The sequence below is a fragment of the Mastigoproctus giganteus genome, chromosome 13, assembly GCF_048544385.1.
Source record: "Mastigoproctus giganteus isolate SK-2022 chromosome 13, ASM4854438v1, whole genome shotgun sequence".
Lineage (NCBI taxonomy): Eukaryota > Metazoa > Arthropoda > Arachnida > Uropygi > Thelyphonidae > Mastigoproctus > Mastigoproctus giganteus.
The window spans coordinates 104,509,168-104,531,807 of record NC_143587.1 but is presented as its reverse complement, the minus strand read 5'-3'; the positions used below and the strand labels follow the sequence as shown (position 1 = coordinate 104,531,807).

The window sequence follows — 22,640 nt, the reverse complement described above, 5'->3', positions numbered from 1 at the left end:
AGATGAAAGAAGGTTAGTAGGGTGGTTAATGACAGTAATCAGGGTTTTCAACAGCAAAAATATCTAGAAAAATTAGGTAGATGTGTGGAGAAGTTTGATATTGACAAATGCAAGGTACTGCATATAGATAGCAGTAATTCCAGATGAAAGCATTGACTGTATGGATTTCAAAATGCTGCCACGCAGTCAGTGAAAAAGTCCTGGAAGTAATTGTGCAGTTAGATATGAAGTTATCTGAGCAGAGCAGGCTGCCAGGACAGCTCATGGGGCTTTGTCAGTGATATACAGGAATTTTGCCAGCAGGGATAAGGAGTTGATTATCCCATTGTATAAGGCAGTGGTTTGGCCATGTTATGAATATTGCATACACGTATGGAGGCCTCATTTTCAGAAGGATGTGGATCTGTTGGAACAGTTGTAGAGAAGAAGAACAAGATTAGTGAGGAGAGTGGATAGTTGAGTGTTTGAATAAACTTTCATCTGGTGTTGTAGAAGTGGGTAGTTTGAATAAATTCAAGAAAGAATAAATTCCTAGATAAATTATTTTGTGAATAGATAGGTGATATGAAAAAAGGAGTGATTTTTTTTTTTTTTTTTTTTTTTTTTGCTGATGTTTTATAAACTTGCCTTTTTGCATCATTTGCCACTACTTATACTCATAGTAACTAATATTAATTTAATGTTTTGCAAGATGTAAATTTGTTGCAGTATAACAAAGTTTAGTGAACTTTATAGTTTTTATATTGCTTTTTATGAGATATCAGTGTAGTAATCACATTACCACAAATTTTTTTTCCTTTTATAATCTTTTTAGGATTAAATATTACCTCAGCAAACTATGACAGATGCACACTCTGCTGTTGCTTTCAGCTTTGCTATTACTCATGAAGGTGTTAATATTAATTATGATTGGGAAGTTTTGCATCTAATATGGAAAAGTGGACAAAGGTCATGGAAGAGAAGATGGATGAGGTCTTTAGTAAGTAGATGAAATTAATTGTAAATATCACTGAAAAAAATAAATCATTATAAATTATGTTAATTTTTTCCCCTTAAAATTAGGATTGTGTTATGATATTTAAATGCAAAATTAGTAAAATTTGATTGGTCTGCCATTGTTAGCCAGAATTCTGTAATACAGGTTGTTGGCATGAGGTGAAAAACCATCCCAACTTAAAATGCTTATAGGGTGGTTAGTTTTGAATATTTCTAAGTGATTTTTTTTTTTTTTTTTTTGCCTGCTTGGTGCAGTGCTTTGCTCTTAACTTTTTAAATTATTATAATCATAATGACATTAGTTTTTTTATTTGTAACATATGTGCTAATTTTCAGTTACACGTCCTGATATTCATATACAGTTGATTCCGGTTAATTGGGACAGATCACTTTGGCCCAATTAAGTGAATTTTAATGAGCTGAAAAGCACATTCTAACGCAGGCAAAAATGTATGAATAAAATAAAAGGAATGTGGTATTTAAAGAAAGCACACTGTATTTAAGTTATATTGGTACAAACATTTATTTAAAAATAACTAAAGCTAAAAGCAAACAAAATGTGCATATGTAAAATGAAGATACAGTACAGAATAATGTCCATGTCAAGCAAAGGTTACACATTACTTAAGGGTTCTTACTTTGAAAAAAATTATGAAGTGTACCCTGATGTTCTCTTTATAGACTGCAATTGAACAAAGTCGGCGCAGGTATCTAATACTGATAAAGGACTGCCTTCCTGCATGAAATAACATCTCAATTCAGCGATACATTTCCTGGCATCCTGGTTAGTCACTCACTTAGGTATATCATCGTCATCATTTTCTTGGTCTTTTGGTGTCTCTGAGTGTTTTGCTGCAATTTGTTCAATAAGCGTTTCCTCATAATCTTCATTTTCATTGTGGCATTGAAAGATTATCATCAATCATTAAAAATTGTTCACAATTTCGGACCTGTTGCAGTTCCATAACCATTTCATTTTCTGTACAGCTTATCGCGTCTGAATCACAATTAGTTGTGAAACCACATTTAGCAAAACAATTCCGAATTGTTTTGCTGCTTATTCCTCGCCAGCTATCGGCGATAAATTGTACAGCTTTTAACATTGAAACTTTTGCATTAACCTCTATTGATTTCGAAGATGATGTCAGCAGATTTTCTTAAATTGCTTCAAGGATGTGATTAACCAGCTTTCTGCAATAATAGGTCTTCAAATTTTTTATAATTCCCATGTCCATAGGCTGTATCAGGGATGTGGTGTTAGGGGGTAAAAATTCCAAGTTCAATATTTTTTAAACCAGCTACGTTAAAGTGTGGGGTGCAGTTGTCCAATATCAACAGAATTTTTCTGGACTTCCATTGCAGTTCTGCGTCCCAGTTCATTAGCCATTGCATAAAAATATATGTGGTCATCCACACCTTATTGGCATAATACGAAACTGGCAAACTGCCTATTGTAAGCCCCTTGAAACAACGAGGTTTGGCACTTTTACCAATAACCAAAAGTTTGAGTTTATCATTTCCTGACATGTTTGAGCAGCACAACACTGTTACATGATCCATTGCTTTCTTTGAACACTGAGGGAACCATCCAGCATAGCATGATAATACAGACCTGTTTCATCGGCATTGTAAATGTCATCCCCACTAAATTTTTTAAGCAACTCTGGCAGTTTTTCAGATTTTCATTGCTCAGCACTCATAGCATCAGCACTGTCCTTCTCGCCATGTTCTTTTTTGTAACTAATGTCATGTCTACACATCCATCGAGACAACCAACCATCCGTCGCTTTGAAATTTATGTGACCTAGCTTTTTGCCCAATTCTTCTGACTTGGTTTTTAGCATAGGGCCGCCTACACGCACTCCTCGTTTAGATACAGTGGAAAACCATCGATTCAAAGCATCTTCGATGTCTGGATCTTTGCCTTCCCTCTTTCGCTTATGAGATGTTTTCTTTAAATACACGTGCAATGTCCACTCCTAAGTTTTTCTTGTTGCTGTAGCAGTCGTGAAATTGTAGATTTTGACAAATTTATTATCTCCGCTAGCTGACGATGACTGATGTTAGGAGGTTGACTTTTTATCTTGTCAAGAATAGTGATTTTTTCTGAAAGCGACAAATCTTTACGTGGCATCTTGACAGGGGTCTTAAATGTACTGAAAAAAGGGGGAAGGGGAAACCAAAATCAGTTCACTGTTTTGGTACAGTTTTTAATCTATTCTAACCCACAAGATGTATACATTTGTACCTAGTGTGATCATAAACAACTGCAAGCAAAATGTCTTCAGAATCCGATTACCACGACACAGAACAAACGTAAAACAACCACTGTACAACACGACTTCGCAATAACTGATTCGGCTGCTGCTCGCATGATCTCTTTGTTACGAACTATCTAAATTAGTTTATTGTTCAATAAACTATATTTAGATGTTTGTGCGCGCCATATAAATATAGTTTATTGTTCAATCAAGACCTTCATTGCCCCAATTAAGCAGCGAGTTGGCCCAAATAAGCGGAACAAATTTAGGCTAAATATTTGTTTTGTTTCTGTTCTTCATAATTTGCCTCGATTAGCCGGTGCCCCAATTAACTGGAATGCACTGTACTAGCATAAGTTAATAATTGTGAATCTTTCTGAGCAAATTTTTTTTTTTTTTTTTTTCTCATTCAAAAATCAAAAGAAAAATTAAATTGTGCTGGTATCAAAGTATAATGTTTTAATGCCACAAGATATCATAAACTCCTGTGCTTTTCTCTTCTATAGAGAAAAAAGTTGATCTGAGGATTTTAAGGACAATCACTGGACCTATCTTTTGAAATTTTCTTAAATATAAGAGAGTACAGTAGGATTGGCAATTTTTATTTTTGTTCTTAGAGTGGAATTTACATTAGTCAGTCCCAAGTAGAGATACTGATGCCTAAGAAGTCAGCTTTGGTGTTAAGACCATTTAACTACCAACTCAAACCAATGGCCTGAGAAATAAACATTATTTATGCAGAGAGCATGCAGTTGTACCATGATATGCATTTCAGATGTACGTATTAGGGTGTATATGATACCAATACTGTGGATACCAAAAACAGCAGAAATCAGTATCTGTTTTTCAGTGTTATCTCATATTAAATGGAAGCACATAGTGAATAAGCAAAGCAGTAAGCCACAACAGATAAAAAATCAGTTTTAAACTACTTCTACTACTACCACCACCACAAATCAATTAGTGGTGCTAGTAGTGGAAAATGCACAAGTGCATGTACAGCATCAGCCAAAAAAAAAAACCAACACTTCCCATTTCAACTGTCCATTCCCTCTAATCATTTATCTGGTTTTTCTTTGAATTTATTCAAACTGCTCACCTCGATAACACCAGATAGGAGTGTGTCCAAACAATTAACCACTTGCCAGAAAGCAAATTTCTGCACATCTGACCTGCAACCATCTCAATTTGAATTTATGCTCCCCTCATGTATAGTCTGAGAAAGAAAAGGTTCCACCATCATTGAGTTTACACAAACCATTCCAAAGCCTTAAACACTTCAATCAGATCTCCTTGTAGGTGCCTAGTGTCCAGACACTAATTTGCAAAACAGAAACCTTTCCTCGTATAAGTACCTTTTTGCTCCCTCACCAATCTTGTTGCTCTTCTTTGCACCAATTCCAACAGATCCATGGCCTTCCTAAAATGACGCTTCCAGACCTGTATGTAATACTCAAGATGTGGCCTAACCATTGCCTTGTACGGTGGAATCACGTCTTTATCCCTACAGGCAAAATATTTTGTATATCATTGACAAATAAACCCAATGAGCTGTCCTGGCAGCCTGTCTGCACTGCTCAGAGAACTTCATATCTGACTGCACAATTATCCTCAAGACCTTTTCATTTTTCACTGCCCTTAGTGTAGTACTACACACACCTGGTACATTAATCTGGAATTACTGATTTCCATATGAAGTACCTTGCATTAGTCAATATTAAACTTCACTGGCCACTTCCTAGCCTGTCCATGTAATTTGTTCAGATCTTGTTGCAGTAGCATACCATGATTACTGTGATTAACTACTCTGCCAACCTTTGTATCATTGGCAAACTTAGACATCAACCCTGTGTATGCCTTCACGTATCATTAATAAAACATTAATTAATCAATTAATTAAACCAGTAATATTGGTTTAGATAAACTGATCAGTATTACTTAATTAAGTTGGTATTAATATTGAAAATACACTGTCCAGTGAAAACCATTATGACTACCTGCCTAATAGTGGGTATATATTCTCTTGTTGCTGCCAATACTGTCACCACGTGGTGAGTTGTGGACAGTTCCTGATTAAAGTACAGGCTAGCAGGGCTCTTGCCTGGGGCACCATTATTTAAAGGGCACCAAAAACAGAAGAACAATGTGGCAAAAAATATATACATCCTTAGTAACGGATGGCGAAAAATCTTTCTGCTCAGGCTACGGAAATACCTTGGTCTGGCACTGGTTGTGGACTCTATAAAGCCTCTGAACTTTGCAGGAGGTATGTTTTACCGTGTTGCGAGGATTGTGTCCTATAGATTTGCAGTTGTCTATGATGGAAGATCAAATTCCTAGTCCATCAATCCAAGTAATTCCAGAAATATTTTACAGGATATGTATCTGGTGAATTCAATAGCTAGGATAGCACTTGGAAGTCACTTTCATGTGTGTTGAACAACCAAACAGTACTGGCAACCTGCCAGTATTGTCTGGAACACACTTCTGCCATCCAAGAAGATAGTCACAACAAAGGGGTATACCTGACCAGCCAAAATGGATATAGGTAATTTTGATCATTCGGAGTGTGGTCTAGGAGTATGAGGGCTCCAAGAGATTTTTGCAGGAAAACATTCCTCATAGTAAAACACTGACACCTCCTACTTGTTTCTTTGTCGAAGTGATTCCTCTCTGCATATTGTTGCCATACCCTTCACTTACCATCCATGCGACATTGCAGGAAGTGTGATTTATTGGAAAAGGTAACCTTTCTTCACTTGACAATGGTCCAATGAGGCTGTTCAGATGCAAACTTCAGGTGCCGTTGACCGTGGGTGGCTATAAGCATGAGTACCTTGAAGGACCATACAGAAGAGGATTTGCTGAATTGTGGTCTTGGCAACACTGCTTATCATCCTCTGTGAGCGGAGTTGGGGGGGGAACCTCTGGCGCTGCACAATCAACACTATGATCATCCACTGTTTAAAGTCCGTGGTCAGTCATTCCACTACTTTCCACCTATCAGAATGCACAAGGCAGGACAGCCTGTATTCACCATGCCCATAGACAATGTGAGGGTGCCCACCATTGGCTTGGAGACTGCTGCTCTGCTACTGTCTATCCGCTCTCACAACACTTTAACTACAGCACTCTGCGAACACCCCACAAAATTCACAGTTTCCATAATACTGCCACCCTTCAACCAGTACCAATGATCCTCTTTTTGAAGTTCTTCAGATCATATCCCTTGCTCATGTTGATCAAGTGCTTCATGTGGACTGCATGACACGAATCTGCAGTATCACATTTAACAGTTCTCACTGTGTAAGATGTGTGCCAACAGGTGTGGATGAACATCCAGTTCGAAAACACAGGAGTGGTCATAATGTGGACTAATATTAAGGATACAACAGACCTTGCACCCAAATGAGAACAGACTGATATCATTGAAGGATGTATACCTTCTGCCCGAACAGTAGAGAGTTTTGTTCAGAGCTGAGTTATAATATATTAGTATTGGATATATGTGGCAATGGATTTCATGGAAATGGATACTTAAGCCCAAAGTACTTAAGCACTTTGGTAGCACCTTAAATTATTTGAAGCTGTAGATTAATTTATACAGGTAAACTGCACTGGCTCATCCAGAAAATCAGTTTATTTTGATTATTGAGAAATTAAGGTGCCATATAATATACGTTGATATTTGAAAACAACATTTATACAAAAATTGTTTTTATAAAATAAATTTTTACAAATAAAGGAAATAAACAAAATACAAAACCTAGGGAAACTAAAAATTGCAGTTAAAAATGAATACTGCTTTTATGTGTATGATTTACTAGCGTAAATTTACAATGCACGACTTGATTTGAATTTTGATTTAAGCTGCTGTTAGATGAATTTATGTATAACTGTCATTATGCCAGACATCACTCTCTATATAAGTTAAAAATTAGTAAACAGCATCTTCTTTCTCTTTCATTAACAGTACATATGTATCAGGTATTTCAGCTGTGTTCAGCCAAAATACACAATGCAAAATGGCTGTTGGGAATGAGGGGGGGGATGCGTTATTATTTTTCTCAGGAGCATAGAGGATAATATCTGTCTCCCACATTTCTATATTACACTGGAAGATATTGTTATACTATACTAAGCCTGATACTAAGCTTATCGTTGTCTCAGAAAGGGTTGCTCTGACTCAGTTATTTACTGAGTCAGAGCAACTGACTCAGTAAATAACTGAGTCAGTTATTTACTGAGTTACAGCTGACAGTTACAGGCTCCGCAAAAACGATAAGTGTTTGCCTTTTATTTACATGATTGTTGTTTTATATTGTACTTAATACGTAGTCATATAGTTATAGTTACGCTGGTTATTTTTTATTTTAATTTAGATAAAGAGTTTTTGTGGATTTTACTTACGATAGGTAAAACCGTTATTTTTGTTCGATTTTTGTAGCCATTGTTTTTGTATATAGGGAATTCAAAGTTTTTGTAGGGAATTCAAATTTTTTAATTGAGGTAGCTCTAACGCATAATTATATAGTAATACGCTTCACTGTTTCTATTTCATAGTTTCTATTCAAATACTACTGACATTTAATTTATTGATTTTATTAATTTAAACTACCATGCCCCGAACTAGAGCAGCAAAGCAACGGGCACAAAGTGGCAGGAGTGTTGTGACTCGGGGGAGAACTGAGGTGGGCGATTCTCCAACGCGTCACAGCCTAAAAAAATGTGCGACTTGTGAAATGTTTTCCGAACTCTCTGGAACGGAACATGATATTGCCATGGGGGATGTCTTTGTGTGTGCGCGATGTAAGGAGTGTAAGGAAATCAGGCGACAACTCAGCGTTGTTATGGGCCTATATGAGAGTTTGCAGGACAGGGTGGATGCCCTCGAAGGAAATAAATTGAGGGGGCCCATCAAGCTCTCAGCTGCCCACATCAACGCCAGAGCTTGCACTTGGTCATCACGCAACGCAGCGGCAACCCCCAAGGCAGAATGCGCTGGTCCCACAGGAACTATTAGTTGTTGGTGACTCTATTGTCAGGGAAACGGGGAACATGCTATGTAAAAAGGATAGGTGGAACAGGATCGGGCTATGTCTGCCAGGGGCAAAGGTTGATGACGTTGTAGAGCGGATATCATCTTTCAAGGGCACAAAAGGTGATATAGTTGTACACGTTGGCACTAATGATATTAAGAGTAGGAGACCGGCAGAATTACTCAACAAGTACAGGTCACTGTTGAAAAAAAGCAGAGAATTAGGGTTGAATTTGAAAGTGTCTGCAATTCTGCCCAGACACGATAGGAGGGAGTATATGATGAGAGCCTTGTCGATCAATTCGGCCCTGGAAAGATTGTGCAAGGCTCAAGGGGTAGAATTTTTTTCAGCCTGGACTGTACTTGTTAACAGGAGAGATTGCTTCTACAGGGATGGGATACACTTAAATACAAAGGGTGCAAGAATATTTGCTGATGCTATCGAGGCAGTGTTAGGTGGGTCGGAAAACTGCTAGCTTGGGGGGATACAAAGACTAATAGTTTAACAGTAACCGCAGGCAGAGGTGAAGGTGATTCTTGCACAACTTCTATTAGAATAAGAGGCGACCTGGAGCGAGGGGTGTTGGGGGTTTCAGGGACGAATGGCAGTCATCCTGGAATAGTTGGGTATATGGGATGTGTTAGGGTAACAAGGAATAGGCATAGGAGCATGTATGCTTGCATGTATACCAATGCTAGAAGTATAGTAAATAAATTTGATGAATTTGAAGTGTTGGTCAAGACATCAAAGGCGGATATTGTTGGGATAGCAGAGACGTGGTGTCACAAAGATATAAGGAATGCAGAACTGGAATTTGGGGAGTACAATGTGTACAGAAAGGATAGACAGGACAGAAAGGGAGGAGGTGTTATGCTGTTAATTAAGAAAAACATAAAATCAAAAGAAGTGCATCCAGTTGATATAGATGGACAGTGCACTGTTGAGTCAGTTTGGTGTGACATAAGCACTGCAAAAGCAAAAATAAGAGTAGGAGTGTGTTATAGGCCTAATTACTCGAATGAGTACAATGAACAATTGTACAGAGAAATAGAGTGGGCCAGTAAATCAGAATGTCTTATAATGGGGGATTTTAACTTCCCAGATATTGACTGGAACTTGTGGGTTGGTCACTCACACACTAGTCAGACTTTTGTGGATTTATTGGATGATTGTTTTCTGCAGCAGCATGTTCGAGAGGCAACCAGAGAAAGTAATACTCTTGATCTGGTTATCAGCAGTGATCATTCGTGTATTAAGAATTTGCAGATAAAGGAACCACTAGGTGGCAGTGATCACAGTGTGCTGAAGTGGGATTTACTCAAAGAGGTAACTACCGTCAGGGGTAAAGGAAAGGGTTTTTGTTTCCGTAAAGGGGAGTACAGTGGTCTCAGACAGTTTTTAAATTCTGTACAGTGGGATCGACTGACGATGTTACAAACAGTAAATTCTAAGTGGGAAGCATTCAAGGAATTAATCGTGGAAGCTACTAGACTTTTCATACCGATGAAGAAATATTGTTCAAGGTTTAGGCCTAAATGGTTATCAAATGAACTAATGAGACTCGTGACAGAGAAGAAAAATGCACGGGATGCATATAAATTATCAGGCGACGCAGAAGCTTGTAGCAGATATAAGCTAGTCTGTAATCAGGTCACAAAGGAGGTTTGGCAGGCAAAGGCGGATTACGAGAAATCTTTGGCAAAAGATGCTAAGAAAAACAGCAAGGATTTCTTTACTTATTTAAACTCTAAAAGGAATTGGCTGAATAGGATTGGTCCACTTGACATCGATGGTTCGACTGTTGATGATCCTGCTCAGATAGCAAACAAACTGAATGAGTATTTTGCATCTACATTCACACGTGAGGAATCATTACAGTTTGAAAATGGAAGAAGGTTATCAAATTGTAGCAGTGTGCTTAATGATTTTGTAATAACTGAGAGCAAAGTGGAGGAGAAATTGTTGAAGTTAAACATAAGAAAGGCACCTGGGGCGGATGGGATCTATCCAGTTATATTAAAGGAGGCGGCAAAGCAACTAAGCAAACCCTTAGCCATAATTATGAGAGCATCCTTGGATTCAGGGGAGGTTCCCACGGACTGGAGATGTGCAAATGTATCCCCAATTCACAAAGGAGGTTCGAAGGGTGACACGAATAATTACAGACCAGTTAGTTTAACTTCTGTTCCGGGTAAAATAATGGAGTCACTGGTTAAAGATGCATTGCAGGATCATCTAGACAAGACTGCAGCAATAATTCAGACACAGCATGGGTTTGTTAAGGGAAAGTCTTGTCTGACAAATTTGATTGGTTATTATGATGTGGTCACAAAGGAACTGGATGCAAAAAATAATTTTGATATCATATACTTGGATTTCAGGAAAGCTTTTGACACTGTTGCGCATGGAAGACTACTGTACAAATTGGAGCAGAATGGTATTAAGGGTAAGTTGCTACAATGGATAAAAGGATGGTTAAGTGGGAGAAGACAGAGGGTGGTAATCAATGGGTGCTGCTCTTCGTGGACTAAAGTTATTAGTGGAGTCCCACAGGGTTCGGTGTTGGGTCCACTGTTGTTTTGTATATTTATCAATGATATTGATGAAGGTATATCAGGCTTAATGTCGAAGTTTGCAGATGACACGAAGGTTGGCAGGGTTGTTAATGACAGTAATGGCAGTGTGCTACTGCAACAGGATCTAAATAATTTGGGCAGATGGGCTAAGAAGTGGCAACTGAAGTTTAACCTTGACAAATGCAAAGTACTGCATATGGGTAGAAGTAACTCCAGAGAAACGTACCAACTGTGTGGTACTACACTTAAGGTGGTAGAAAATGAAAAAGACCTGGGAGTAATTGTGCAGTCAGATATGAAGTTTTCTGAGCAATGTAGACAGGCTGCTAGGGCAGGTCATGGGGTTTTGTCAATGATGTATAGGAATTTTGCTAGCAGGGAAAAGGAGGTGATTGTCCCTCTGTATAAGGCAATGGTCAGGCCACGGCTTGAGTACTGCATACAGGTCTGGAGGCCTCATTTTAGGAAGGATGTAGATTTGCTTGAGCGTGTACAGAGAAGAGCAACACGATTGGTGAGGGGAATGAAGGGATCCTCTTACCAAGAGAGGCTTAAGTTCTGCAAATTGCAGTGGGTGGAGACTAGGCACCTGCGCGGTGATCTGATTGAGGTCTATAAGGCCTTGAATGGGTTGAGCACGCCGAATTCTGATGGGATCCTCCCACTTGTTCAGAATACGAACCTACGGGGACATAAGTTCAAATTAAGAAAGGATAGATGTAGAATAGATGTGCGGAAATTTGCCTTTAGCCAGCGGGTGGTTAATTGCTGGAACAAACTTCCATCTGTCGTTGTGGAAGTTGATAGGTTAAATAAATTTAAGGAGGAACTGGACAGGCAATTGGAGGGTATGGTGTGATTTTTTTTTTTTTTTTTTGGCTGATGCTGCATAAGCTCCTACACTTGCTTTCTTGCATCAAGTGCCACTGCTACTACTACTACTACTACTGTTCAATACAGCAATTTTTTTAGTTATTTGCTGTTCAATACAGCAGTTGTGCAAACAACAGAATAATAATTTTTGTAAAATCTTTAATGTTTTTAACTTGTACATGCTGACATACTTTTTCACCTACTATAGTTTTAAGAGTAATATAAAAGTCTGTATAAGAGTAATAAAGGTGTCAGTCAGTATCTATAAATTAGTACATAAAAATGTTTTAAATTGATATATCACTTAACTTCCATTATAAGGTAAAAAAAGTTCTATGAATGATGAATATAGTATACAGTGCTGTGACTGCATTTGCATTATTACTACATAGTTGAATTTTTTAGACAAAACAAAGTTTGTACATTGGTATCATATTGTGAAATCCTTTACAATGTGTTGCCCTCCTTATACTTCAAATAAGTAATTCTTCCCCATTAGAGAAGACTTCTAATACTTATTTTCGGTTGGGTACTGCCACTCACAGTGTTCCAAAGCTATTTGGCTTTTCATCAATGAGCGGGTTTGTTCCTAGTGGTATAAGAGGTGACAACCGAGTTGTGACTTATTTACACAATATGAGAGATGTCATAAGGTGTGCTTCTTAAACAAATATTTTAGGACAGAAAGCCTCAAACTAGGTAGTCTCAAACTAACACCTGATTTAAGGATTACAGTATGAGATGTTACAATCATAATGCCAATGTACAAACTTCGGTTTGTCTAAAAAATTAAACTATGTAGTAATGATGCAAATGCACTAACAAATGTTACAGATTGAATTTACATAATTTGAGGCTTTCTGCGATAAAGTATTCAACCAGTTCATATTTTACTGTATACAAATAACAGAATTGAAATTAGCATTAGCATTAGTATTAGTAGAGGCATACAACGCAAGAAAGCAAGCTTATGCAGTATCAGCCAAAAAAACCAAAAAAAAACCTCCCATTTCACCCCTCCATTCATTCCAAAATGCCTGTCCAGCTCAGCCTTAAATTTATTTAGGTTATCAACTTCTACAACAGAAGATGGAAGTCTGTTCCACCAATCAACCACCCGCTGGCTAAAGGCAAACTTCCACACATCCATTCTACAACTGTCTTTCCTCAATTTGAATCTATGCCCCTCAGGTTCTTAATCTGAGCAAGAGGAAGAATCCCATCAGCATTCAGCTTGCTCAACCCATTCAAGGCCTTATACACCTCAATCAGATCACCTTGCAGGTGCCTCCTCTCCAGGCGCTGCAATTTGCAGAACTTAAGCCTTTCTTGGTAAGAGCACCCCTTTGTTCCCCTCACCAATCTTGTTGTCCTTCTTTCTACTTGTAGGTGCCTCCGTAGCCAGGTGGGCAGTGCATAGCACACACTTCTTGATTAGACCAAGGTTCAAGCCCGTGACCACCAAATATGGAGGATGCGGAAAAGTCAGGGAATGACCACCGCATATCCCCGGAGCAATATGGCCTTAGTTGCTAATGCTCCTAAAAACCAAACAACTACTATTACTTTGTACTTGTTCTAGCAACTCTACATCCTTCCTAAAATGAGGCCTCCAGACCTGTACATAGTACTCTAGGAGCCGACCGGGCTAGCCGGGTGGGTAAAGTGCCTGCCTGGCAACCCAAAGGTCGCGGGTTCGATTCCCACCTCGGGCTTGGATCAGTGTACTGCAAAAACCTTGGGAGGTGCATTATGGCCACAGAAGCCTATGCTCCAACAATTACCAAAAAAAAAAAAAAAAAAATTACTCTAGGTGTGGCCTGACCATTGCCTTGTACAACATCCATGACCATTGCCTCCCTATCCCTGCTAGCAAAATTCCTATGTTTCTTTTTTTATTCCTAGAGTAATCTGGAGAGAACTGTTCCCATTGCTTGAGAAAATCGGATGCAAGAAGATTATTGGACTGATCTGACTTACACAGAAGACAAAATGCAGTGATAAGAGTGAGGTGAGAACTGACAGAAAAATCTAAGGTTAACAAGGGAGTAAGACAGGGATGCTTACTTTCACCTGGTTTGTTTAATGCTTTTGCTTTAGTGATAATAAAGGAGGCACTTGGGAATAAGAAGTGGAGGATTAAAATAGGTGAAAAGTACATACAGGCTATTAAGTTTGCAGACGCTCAGGCCATACTAGCAGGTTGCACCTCTACGCTGCAAAAAATGATCAAAGGTCTAAATAAGAAAGCTCTGATGTATGGAATTAAGATAAACGTGATGAAAACAAAGGCAACGATGATTGGTAAAATGTTATTCCCTTCCGAATTGAGATCGATGGAGTAAGAATAGAACAGGTAGATCACCTTAGGTATCTGGGGCAATTATTTGCATAGGACATTTCATGTCAAACTGAGATTCAATCCAGAATTGCAATGGCAAAGCAGTCTTTCAAGAATAAACTGTCATTGATTACACAGAAGAAGATGTCACAGAAAATTAGGAAGAAGATAATAACGACATATATCTGGTCAGTGGCACTATATGCAGCAGAGATATGGATTCTTACAAAGAGAGACAAAAAGAGACTTTAGGCCTTTGAGATGTGGTGCTGGCGCAGGATGGAAAAAGTTAAATGGACTGAAAAAGTATCAAACATGGAAGTATTAAGACGTGTCCAAGAACAAAGGAAAATTCTAAGTAGAATTTTCCTTTGTTTATATATGATAAAGTTTATTTTAGATATTTAGAGGTCATTAGAGTTGGCAATTCAGTATTCCGAAATCTTGGTACTCTGAAAATTATTCAAAAAAAAAAAAAAACTTAATTAGTAACCAAACTTTAATAAATTCTGTTATTATATACCTGAAAGAGTCAGATTTCCCCATTCTTGAATATGCAGGCTGTGCACATCTAAGCAATTTATTGTGTGTTTTTATGAAAACTTCCAAAAATGAAAGATATTAGACCTATAGTACTGTGCATGGATTCTGTAAGTTTGTTGACTGTTTATAATGCATTCAGTAGATGAAATAAAAGTGGAAGGAGGAGACATGGTATATGAAGTAAAGAAATTTTTGAATATGGCATACACACAGTAAAAATATATACAGCTACTTGATATAATGTGATTAATATATTCATATGTGATACATCAATTGAACAAAACTAAGTTGTTTTTTTTTTTTTTTTTATGATGGAAAAAAAAAATGTAGATTCCTTGGGAGAGTTTAGAGATGCAGTTGTATCATATCTTATACTAGTATCCTTTTTTTTTTTGTTTGTTTTACTCAGTGATATTAAAAAAAAAAAAAAGGAAAAACCATACATTAACCTTGGTATTCCTTGGCTATAGTCGTCATCAGTTATACCATCATACAATTTATTTATAAAATTGATTTATATATGTTTAATTTGGATAATGAAAATGAAAACTGAATTGGTAAAATAGATCTCATATTTCTTCATGTAATATACGATAACCTGTTTAAACCATGTGTTTTTATACATAGTTACAAAAGAAAATTAATAAGTTTTTAATGGTCAACAGCTAGTACTATAAACGTGTTTACCTCAACTGAAAAACCACAATTTTTGCATACTTTAATAGAAACATTTATTAGAAAAGAAGAGTGTAAAATAAGCAATTAGAATAGGCATGTTATACTTCATATGATGAGTATAACAAACAACTATACAGAGAAATAGAGTGTACCAGTAAATCAGAATGTTGTATAATGAGGATTTTTTCCTTCCAGATATTGACTGGAACTTATGGATTGGTCACTCACACGCCAGCAAGACTTTTGTGGATTTATTGTTTTCTACAGCAGCAGCAGCATGTGAGAGAGGCAGCAAGAGGGAGCAATACTCTCGATCTGATTATCAGCAGTGATTATTCATGCATTAAGAATCTGCAGATAAAAGAACCACTGGGTTGCAGTGATCACAGTACACTGATGTGATATTTACTTAAAGAAAAAGCTACTGTCAAGGTTAAAGGAAAGGTTTTGGAAGGGTAACTACAGTGGGACCAGTTGGTGATGTTACCAACAGCAAATTCTAAATGGAAAGCTTTCAGGAAAGTAATCGTAGAAACTGCTAGGCTCTTCATACCAACTAAGAAATACCATTTAAGGCTTAGACCTTAATGGATGTGTTTTTTTAACCAATGAAGGAAGGGGTTGAATAATATTGGTCCACTTGATATTGATGGCTTAAATGATGGTGATCCTACTCAGGTTGCTGACAAACTGACTAGGTACTTTGTATTTACATTCACATATGAGGAATTCTTTACGGACAGGCATACCTGAAGTTTATCAAACTAACGGGGGTGGGGGCTAAATGATTTTGTGATAACTGAGAGGAGAGTGGAAAAGAAATGGTTGAAGATAAACATGAAAAAGGCACCTGGGGTGGATGGGATCTATCCTATTATATTAAGGGAGACAGCAAAGGAAGTAAGCAAACCCTTAGCCATAATTTTGAGCATCTTTTGATTCAGGGGGTTCTCTATGGACTGGAGAAGTGTGAATGTATCATGATTCACAAAGAGAGGGATCAAAAGGTGACACAAATAATTAGACTTGTTAGTTTAACTTCTGTTCCAGGGAAAATAATGGAGTCACTCGCTAAAGAAGTAATGTAGGATCATCTTGATAGAAATACAATTATACTGCAGTCAGCATGGATTTGTTAAGAGGCGGTCTTGTTTGCCCAATCTGATTGGATACTATGATGTTCTAACAAAGGAACAGGATGCAAAAAAATAATTTTTATATCATAAACTTAGCTTTGATACTGTTGCACATAAAAGACTGCTGTACAAATTTGAAGCACTGGCATTAAAGGCAAGTTATTGCTATGGATAAAGGGATGGCTGAGTGGAAAAAGACGGAGTGGTTTTTAATGAGCACTGCTCCTCATGGAAAAATGTTATTATTGAAGTGTTCAGTGCTGGGCTCACTATTGTTTCTGTATTTATTAATGATATTGATGAAGGCATATCAGGCTTAATGTCCAAGTTTGCAGATGTGGTTGGCAGGGGATTGTTAATGACTGCAATGATCTTATGCTACTTCAACAGAATCTAGAAAAGTTAGGCAGATGGCCTGAGAAATGGCAACTGAAGTTTAACATTGACCAATGTAAAGTACTGCATATGGGTAGCATTAACCACAGAGTAATGTACCAACTGTGCGGTACTACACTCAGGGAAGTGGAAAATGGAAAAGATCCAGAAGTAATTGTGCAATCAGATATGAAGTTCCCTGAGCAGTGCAGACAAGCTGCCAGGATAGCTCATGGGATTTTGCCAATAATATATAGGAACTTTACTGGCAGGAATAAGGAGGTGATTATCTTATTGAATAAGGCAGCGATTAGGCCACATCTTGAGTACTACATACAGGTGTAGAGGCCTCATATTAGGAAGGTTGTAGACCTTCCTAATACTCTTGATCTGGTTATCAGCAGTGATCATTCGTGTATTAAGAATTTGCAGATAAAGGAACTACTGAGTGGCAGTGATCACAGTGTGCTGATGTGGGATTTAGTTACCATCAGGAGTAAAGGAAAGGGTTTTTGCTTCTATAAAGGTGAGTACAGTGGTCTCCGACAGTTTTTAAATTCTGTACAGTAGGATAAACTGACGATGTTACCAACAGTAAATTCTAAGTGGGAAGCATTCAAGGAATTAATCGTGGAAGCTACTAAAAGTTTCATACCTATTAAGAAATATTGTTCAAGGTTTAGGCCTAAATGGTTATCTAATGAACTAATGAGAAGAAGAAATGCATGGGATGCATATAAATTATCAAGCGACTCAGAAGCCTATGGCAGATATAAGCTAGTCTGTAATCAGGAGACAAAGGAGGTTAGGCAGGCGAAGGCAGATTACAAGAAATGCTTGGCAAAATATGCTAAGAAAAACAGCAAGGATTTCTTTACTTATATAAACTCTAAAAGGAAGGGAATGAATCTGATTGGTTCATTTGACATCAATGGTTCGACTGTTGATGATCCTGCTCAGATAGCAAACAAACTGAATGAGTATTTTGCATCTACATTCACACATGAGGAATTATTAAGGTTTGAAAATGGCAGAAGGTTATCAAATTGTAGCAGGATACTTAATGATTTTGTAATAACTGAAAGCAAAGTGGAGGAGAAATTGTTGAAGTTAAACATAAGAAAAGCACCTGGGGTGGATGGGACCTATCCAGTTATATTAAAGGAGGCGGCAAAGCAACTAAGCAAACCCTTAGCCATAATTATGAGAGCGTCCTTGGACTCAGGGGAGGTTCCCACGGACTGGAGATGTGCAAATGTATCCCCAGTTCACAAAGGGGGATTGAAGGGTGACACGAGTAATTACAGACCAGTTAGTTTAACTTCTGCTCCGGGTAAAATAATGGAGTCACTGGTTAAAGATGCATTGCAGGATCATCTAGACAAGACTGCAGCAATAATTCAGACACAGCATTAAGGGAAAGTCTTGTCTGACAAATTTGATTGGTTATTATGATGTGGTCACAAAGGAACTGGATGCAAAAAATAATTTTGATATCATATACTTGGATTTCAGGAAAGCTTTTGACACTGTTGCGCATGGAAGACTACTGTACAAATTGGAGCAGAATGGTATTAAGAGTAAGTTGCTACAATGGATAAAAGGATGGTTAAGTGGGAGAAGACAGAGGGTGGTAATCAATGGGTGCTGCTCTTCTTGGACTAATGTTATTAGTGGAGTCCCACAGGGTTCGGTGTTGGGTCCACTGTTGTTTTGTATATTTATCAATGATATTGATGAAGGTATATCAGGCTTAATGTCGAAGTTTGCAGATGACACGAAGGTTGGCAGGGTTGTTAATGACAGTAATGGCAGTGTGCTACTGCAACAGGATCTAGATAATTTGGGCAGATGGGCTAAGAAGTGGCAACTGAAGTTTAACCTTGACAAATGCAAAGTACTGCATATGGGTAGAAGTAACCCCAGAGAAACGTACCAACTGTGTGGTACTACACTTAAGGTGGTAGAAAATGAAATAGACCTGGGAGTAATTGTGCAGTCAGATATGAAGTTTTCTGAGCAATGGAGACAGGCTGGCAGGGCAGGTCATGGGGTTTTGTCAATGATATATAGGAATTTTGCTTTTTTTTTTTTTTTTTTTTTTTTTTATGTGAACCCCAAACACGAGAGGTATTAGAACCTATAGTACTTAGTACCATGCTTGGGTTGGAGGTTGAGAAGACGAAAGAAGATATTTGTTGACATTAGACTTGAACTTCTGTAGATTGTAATTTTCAGGAAATACGTATGAAGGAAGGTTGTTCCAGAAAACGGCAGTTGAATGAATAAATGAGGAAGATGAAAAGTTGGTTCTGTGAGTTTGAAGTTGGACAGTAAATGGATGTTGGCTGGTTGCGGCACGTGTTCGGACTGTTTTGAAAGAGAGAGTGGGAATTATAGAAGCCAATTCAGTAGAACAGTGCCCATGGAAGTATCTGTAGAAGAGGAATGCAGCAGAAACAGTGTGTCTATGGAAAAGCGAGTGGAGAGACTCTGTTAGAGATGAATCATTAATTAACCTAACTGCCCTCTTCTGAATAGAATCAAGAAGCCTGAGAGAGGTTTTGGGGGCACCACCCCAGATGTGGGAACAATATTCCAAGGCAGGGCGGATTTGCGATTTATACAGAGTGAGCAGCTGTTCGGAAGAAAAGTAACGCCGAGAGCGAAAGAGAAAACCAAGCTTTTTAGATGCAGAGGAAGCAATGTTTGTAATGTGCTTGTGCCAAGAGAGATTAGAAGTCAGGGTAATCCCCCAAAAGAGATATATCATTTTGCCTAGAAATCGGAGTGTCACTAAAGATAAGCATAGGAGCAGAAGAATCCTTTTTGCGAGATATAAGACAAAACTGAGTTTTAGAAGGGTTGAAATTAACTAAGTTGTCTTTGCCCCACTGGAGAATTACCTGAAGATCGGCATTTAAGGAATTGGTAGCAGATTTTCGAGAAGTTGAAGCTGATTGAGCAGGACAAGGTTTCTTAAAATGGAAAGTTGAATGCAATGTGCTATTATCGGCAAAACTATGGATAGGATTTCCAGTCAATGGAAGAAGGTCATTGATATACAAGAGGAAAAGAGTGGGGGAAAGAACTGAACTTTGGGGGACACCGGCATTAGTGGAGAAGTTAGAAGACAGAGAGCCATCTACCATCACCCTCAGTGAGCGATCAGAGAGAAAAGTGGATAACCAATTACTATAAACAGTTGGCAAACCATAAGAAGGAAGCTTGTTTAGAAGACCTTTATGCCAAACACGATCAAAAGCCTTTGAGATGTCAAGAGCAACTACTTGTGTTTCACCGAACCTTTCCATTGAATTAGTCCATAAATGGATAACATAAGCCAGAATATCACCAGTGGATTGACACTGATGGAATCCATACTGGCGATCATTGATCAGACGGAAGGTTTCTAGGTAGTTTAAGAGCTGGCAGTTAATTGATTTCTCCATTACTTTAGAAAGAGTAGAAGTAATTGCAATGGGACGATAATTGGATGGGAGGGATATGTCACCCTTTTTTGGAACTGGCTGGATATGAGCAAATTTCCAATCAGAAGGAAAAACACCTTTGGAATAAAAAAGTGAAAAAATGCGGGAAAGAATAGGAGTAAGTTCAGGAGCACAGGTTTTGAGAACAAGTGGAGAAATACCATCAGGACCTGGAGCTTTCTTAGCATCGAGATTCATCAAAATTCTTCTGATATCCTTTTGACGGAAGACCACAGGAGGCATTGAATGGAGCGTGTTGGGAATGGTGGGAGGTGTTTTACCAAGATCATTAATACATGAGCTGGAAGAAAAATGGGATGCTAGCAGGTCAGCTTTATACTTGGCTGAAGTGACAACAGAACCATCTGGTTTGGACAGAGGTGTGAGCAGAGATGGGCAAAAGTTGCGGCCAATAGCTTTGGCAAGAGACCAGAATGCTCGGCTACCATTAGGGCAAGAAGCAAGTTTTCTACTCTTAGCCTGTTCAAACTCTAGTTTGGACTGATTAATAACTGTTTTACAACTGTTGCGAGCTTTGGTGTAGGCAGAAAATGAAACTGAAGAATTAGAAACAAGCCAATTACGATATGCAACATTCTTCTCTTGGACAGCCTTAGCACATTTATTGGAAAACCAAGGTTTAGATAAAGGACGAGATTTTAAAGTGGAGTGTGGGATAAAGGATTCCATTCCTTCAAGAATAATTTCACTGACACGATCTGAGCAAATATTGACATCAGAAGTTTTGAAACAGTAATCCGACCAAGATAAAGAAGAAAAGAAGTCTCGCAGGTCATCTCATTTTGCATTCTTGTAATGCCAAACAACTCGAGGTTGGGAATAGCCACGAGATAAAGGTTCCATTGGAGAAGAGACAATCACCAAGTTGTGATCTGAAGTGCCTAAAGGACCTCTCACTTCGACTGTGTAGTTAGAAGCGTTGTTTGTGAGAAAAAGATCAAGAGTATTGGCTGTATGATTAGGATTGTCCGGTATTCTAGTAGGTAAATGAACAATCTGTGCTAGGTCATTAGTAATTGCAAAAGCCTCGGCATCTCGACCTGCTGGGTCGGTGTGACTAGAAAACGGAAGCCAGCTGGAGTTGTGAACATTAAAATCACCAAGGAAAATTACCTCACTGTTAGGAAAGTTGGACTGGAGAAAGTCATGTTGCAAAGAGAGGAAGTCAAAGAGCTCCAAGTGATTAGTGGAGTTGGGAGAATGGTAGAGACAACAGATGAATTTGACACAATGAGGTAGAGAGATTTTAAGCCAGAGAAGATCAAAGAGAGGAGATTCCCAATTGCCAAGTCTCTGACAGGGAATATCAGAATGGACATATGCACAAGTACCACCTTTGAGGCGAAAGGAATCATACAGTGAATAATTTGGGCATCTGAGATGAGCAGTAGTTGAATCAACCGATAACTGAGATTCTGTCAGAAAAAGTACATGGGGTTTGGCAGACTGCAAGTGGAAATGGACATCATTGAGATTAGAATTGAGACCACGTATATTTGTGAAATGAATTAGGAAGTTCTTGGGAGGTTTAGATCTTTTCGCAGATAAGCTTGCTCTATTAGTTTGACAATTCATGGTGTATTCAATAGTAAGAAAAAGTGGGTGGGACATGCTGTATGAAGTAATGAAATTTTTGGATATGGTGTACATGTGGTAAGAATATACCCAGATCCTTGACATAACGTGGCCTCGACAATGCTCCCCGCATACACACTACTCGGACTCCCTCTAGTCACTATCTGGCAGAGTAGAGGTAGCAAGATTATACACTAGCTGATCCAGAAGCCTCCTAGAGAGTTACCAATAGGTTCGGTCCAATGTACTAACTAGTGGCCGGCCTGCGAACACCGTTTTAGAGCTGTACCCTCGAAATGTAAGGAATATTGGATCTCGCCACGACGTTCATCATAACCTCAAACGTCATCAATCATACTGCATGATGGAAGAGATAGGGAAGGGTTGACCGGAACTTAGCTCTAGAGACTAAACATGGGTTCCACCACTTCAAGCCTCCAATAAGCAAAGTGGTGGTATTTCACCGGTTGATGAGAGTCATCTACCACCTAGTACTGCCTGGTTACATAGAGGGGGCCGCATTCCTCCATGTGGTGTGGGCACCACACCTCAACCCCTGCTTACGTTGGTTCACACCTGGGTGGTCAACCACCATGTACTTGTGCATGGAGGTTATACCCAGGATTACTGACAGTCCCACCATCGTGAAGGTGCAAGAAGAGGATTTGGCTGTCACAGACCGTCCGGACTTCACCGAAATTGGGTCCACTTGACTTGAGTGTCACCCGAATATCA

At 38.5% G+C, this 22,640-nt stretch overlaps 1 protein-coding gene across 1 annotated transcript in view; it reads left to right on the top strand.

Moving 5' to 3' along the window:
- Positions 1-22,640, top strand: part of LOC150076325 (carnitine O-palmitoyltransferase 1, muscle isoform-like) — a 429,351-nt gene that overhangs the window by 140,818 nt on the left and 265,893 nt on the right. Inside the window, exon 2 of the mRNA XM_090387587.1 lies at positions 815-979. Coding sequence (XP_090243713.1) covers positions 839-979 — 141 coding nt within the window. The 5' untranslated portion in view covers positions 815-838. The remainder of the gene's footprint in view (positions 1-814; positions 980-22,640) is intronic.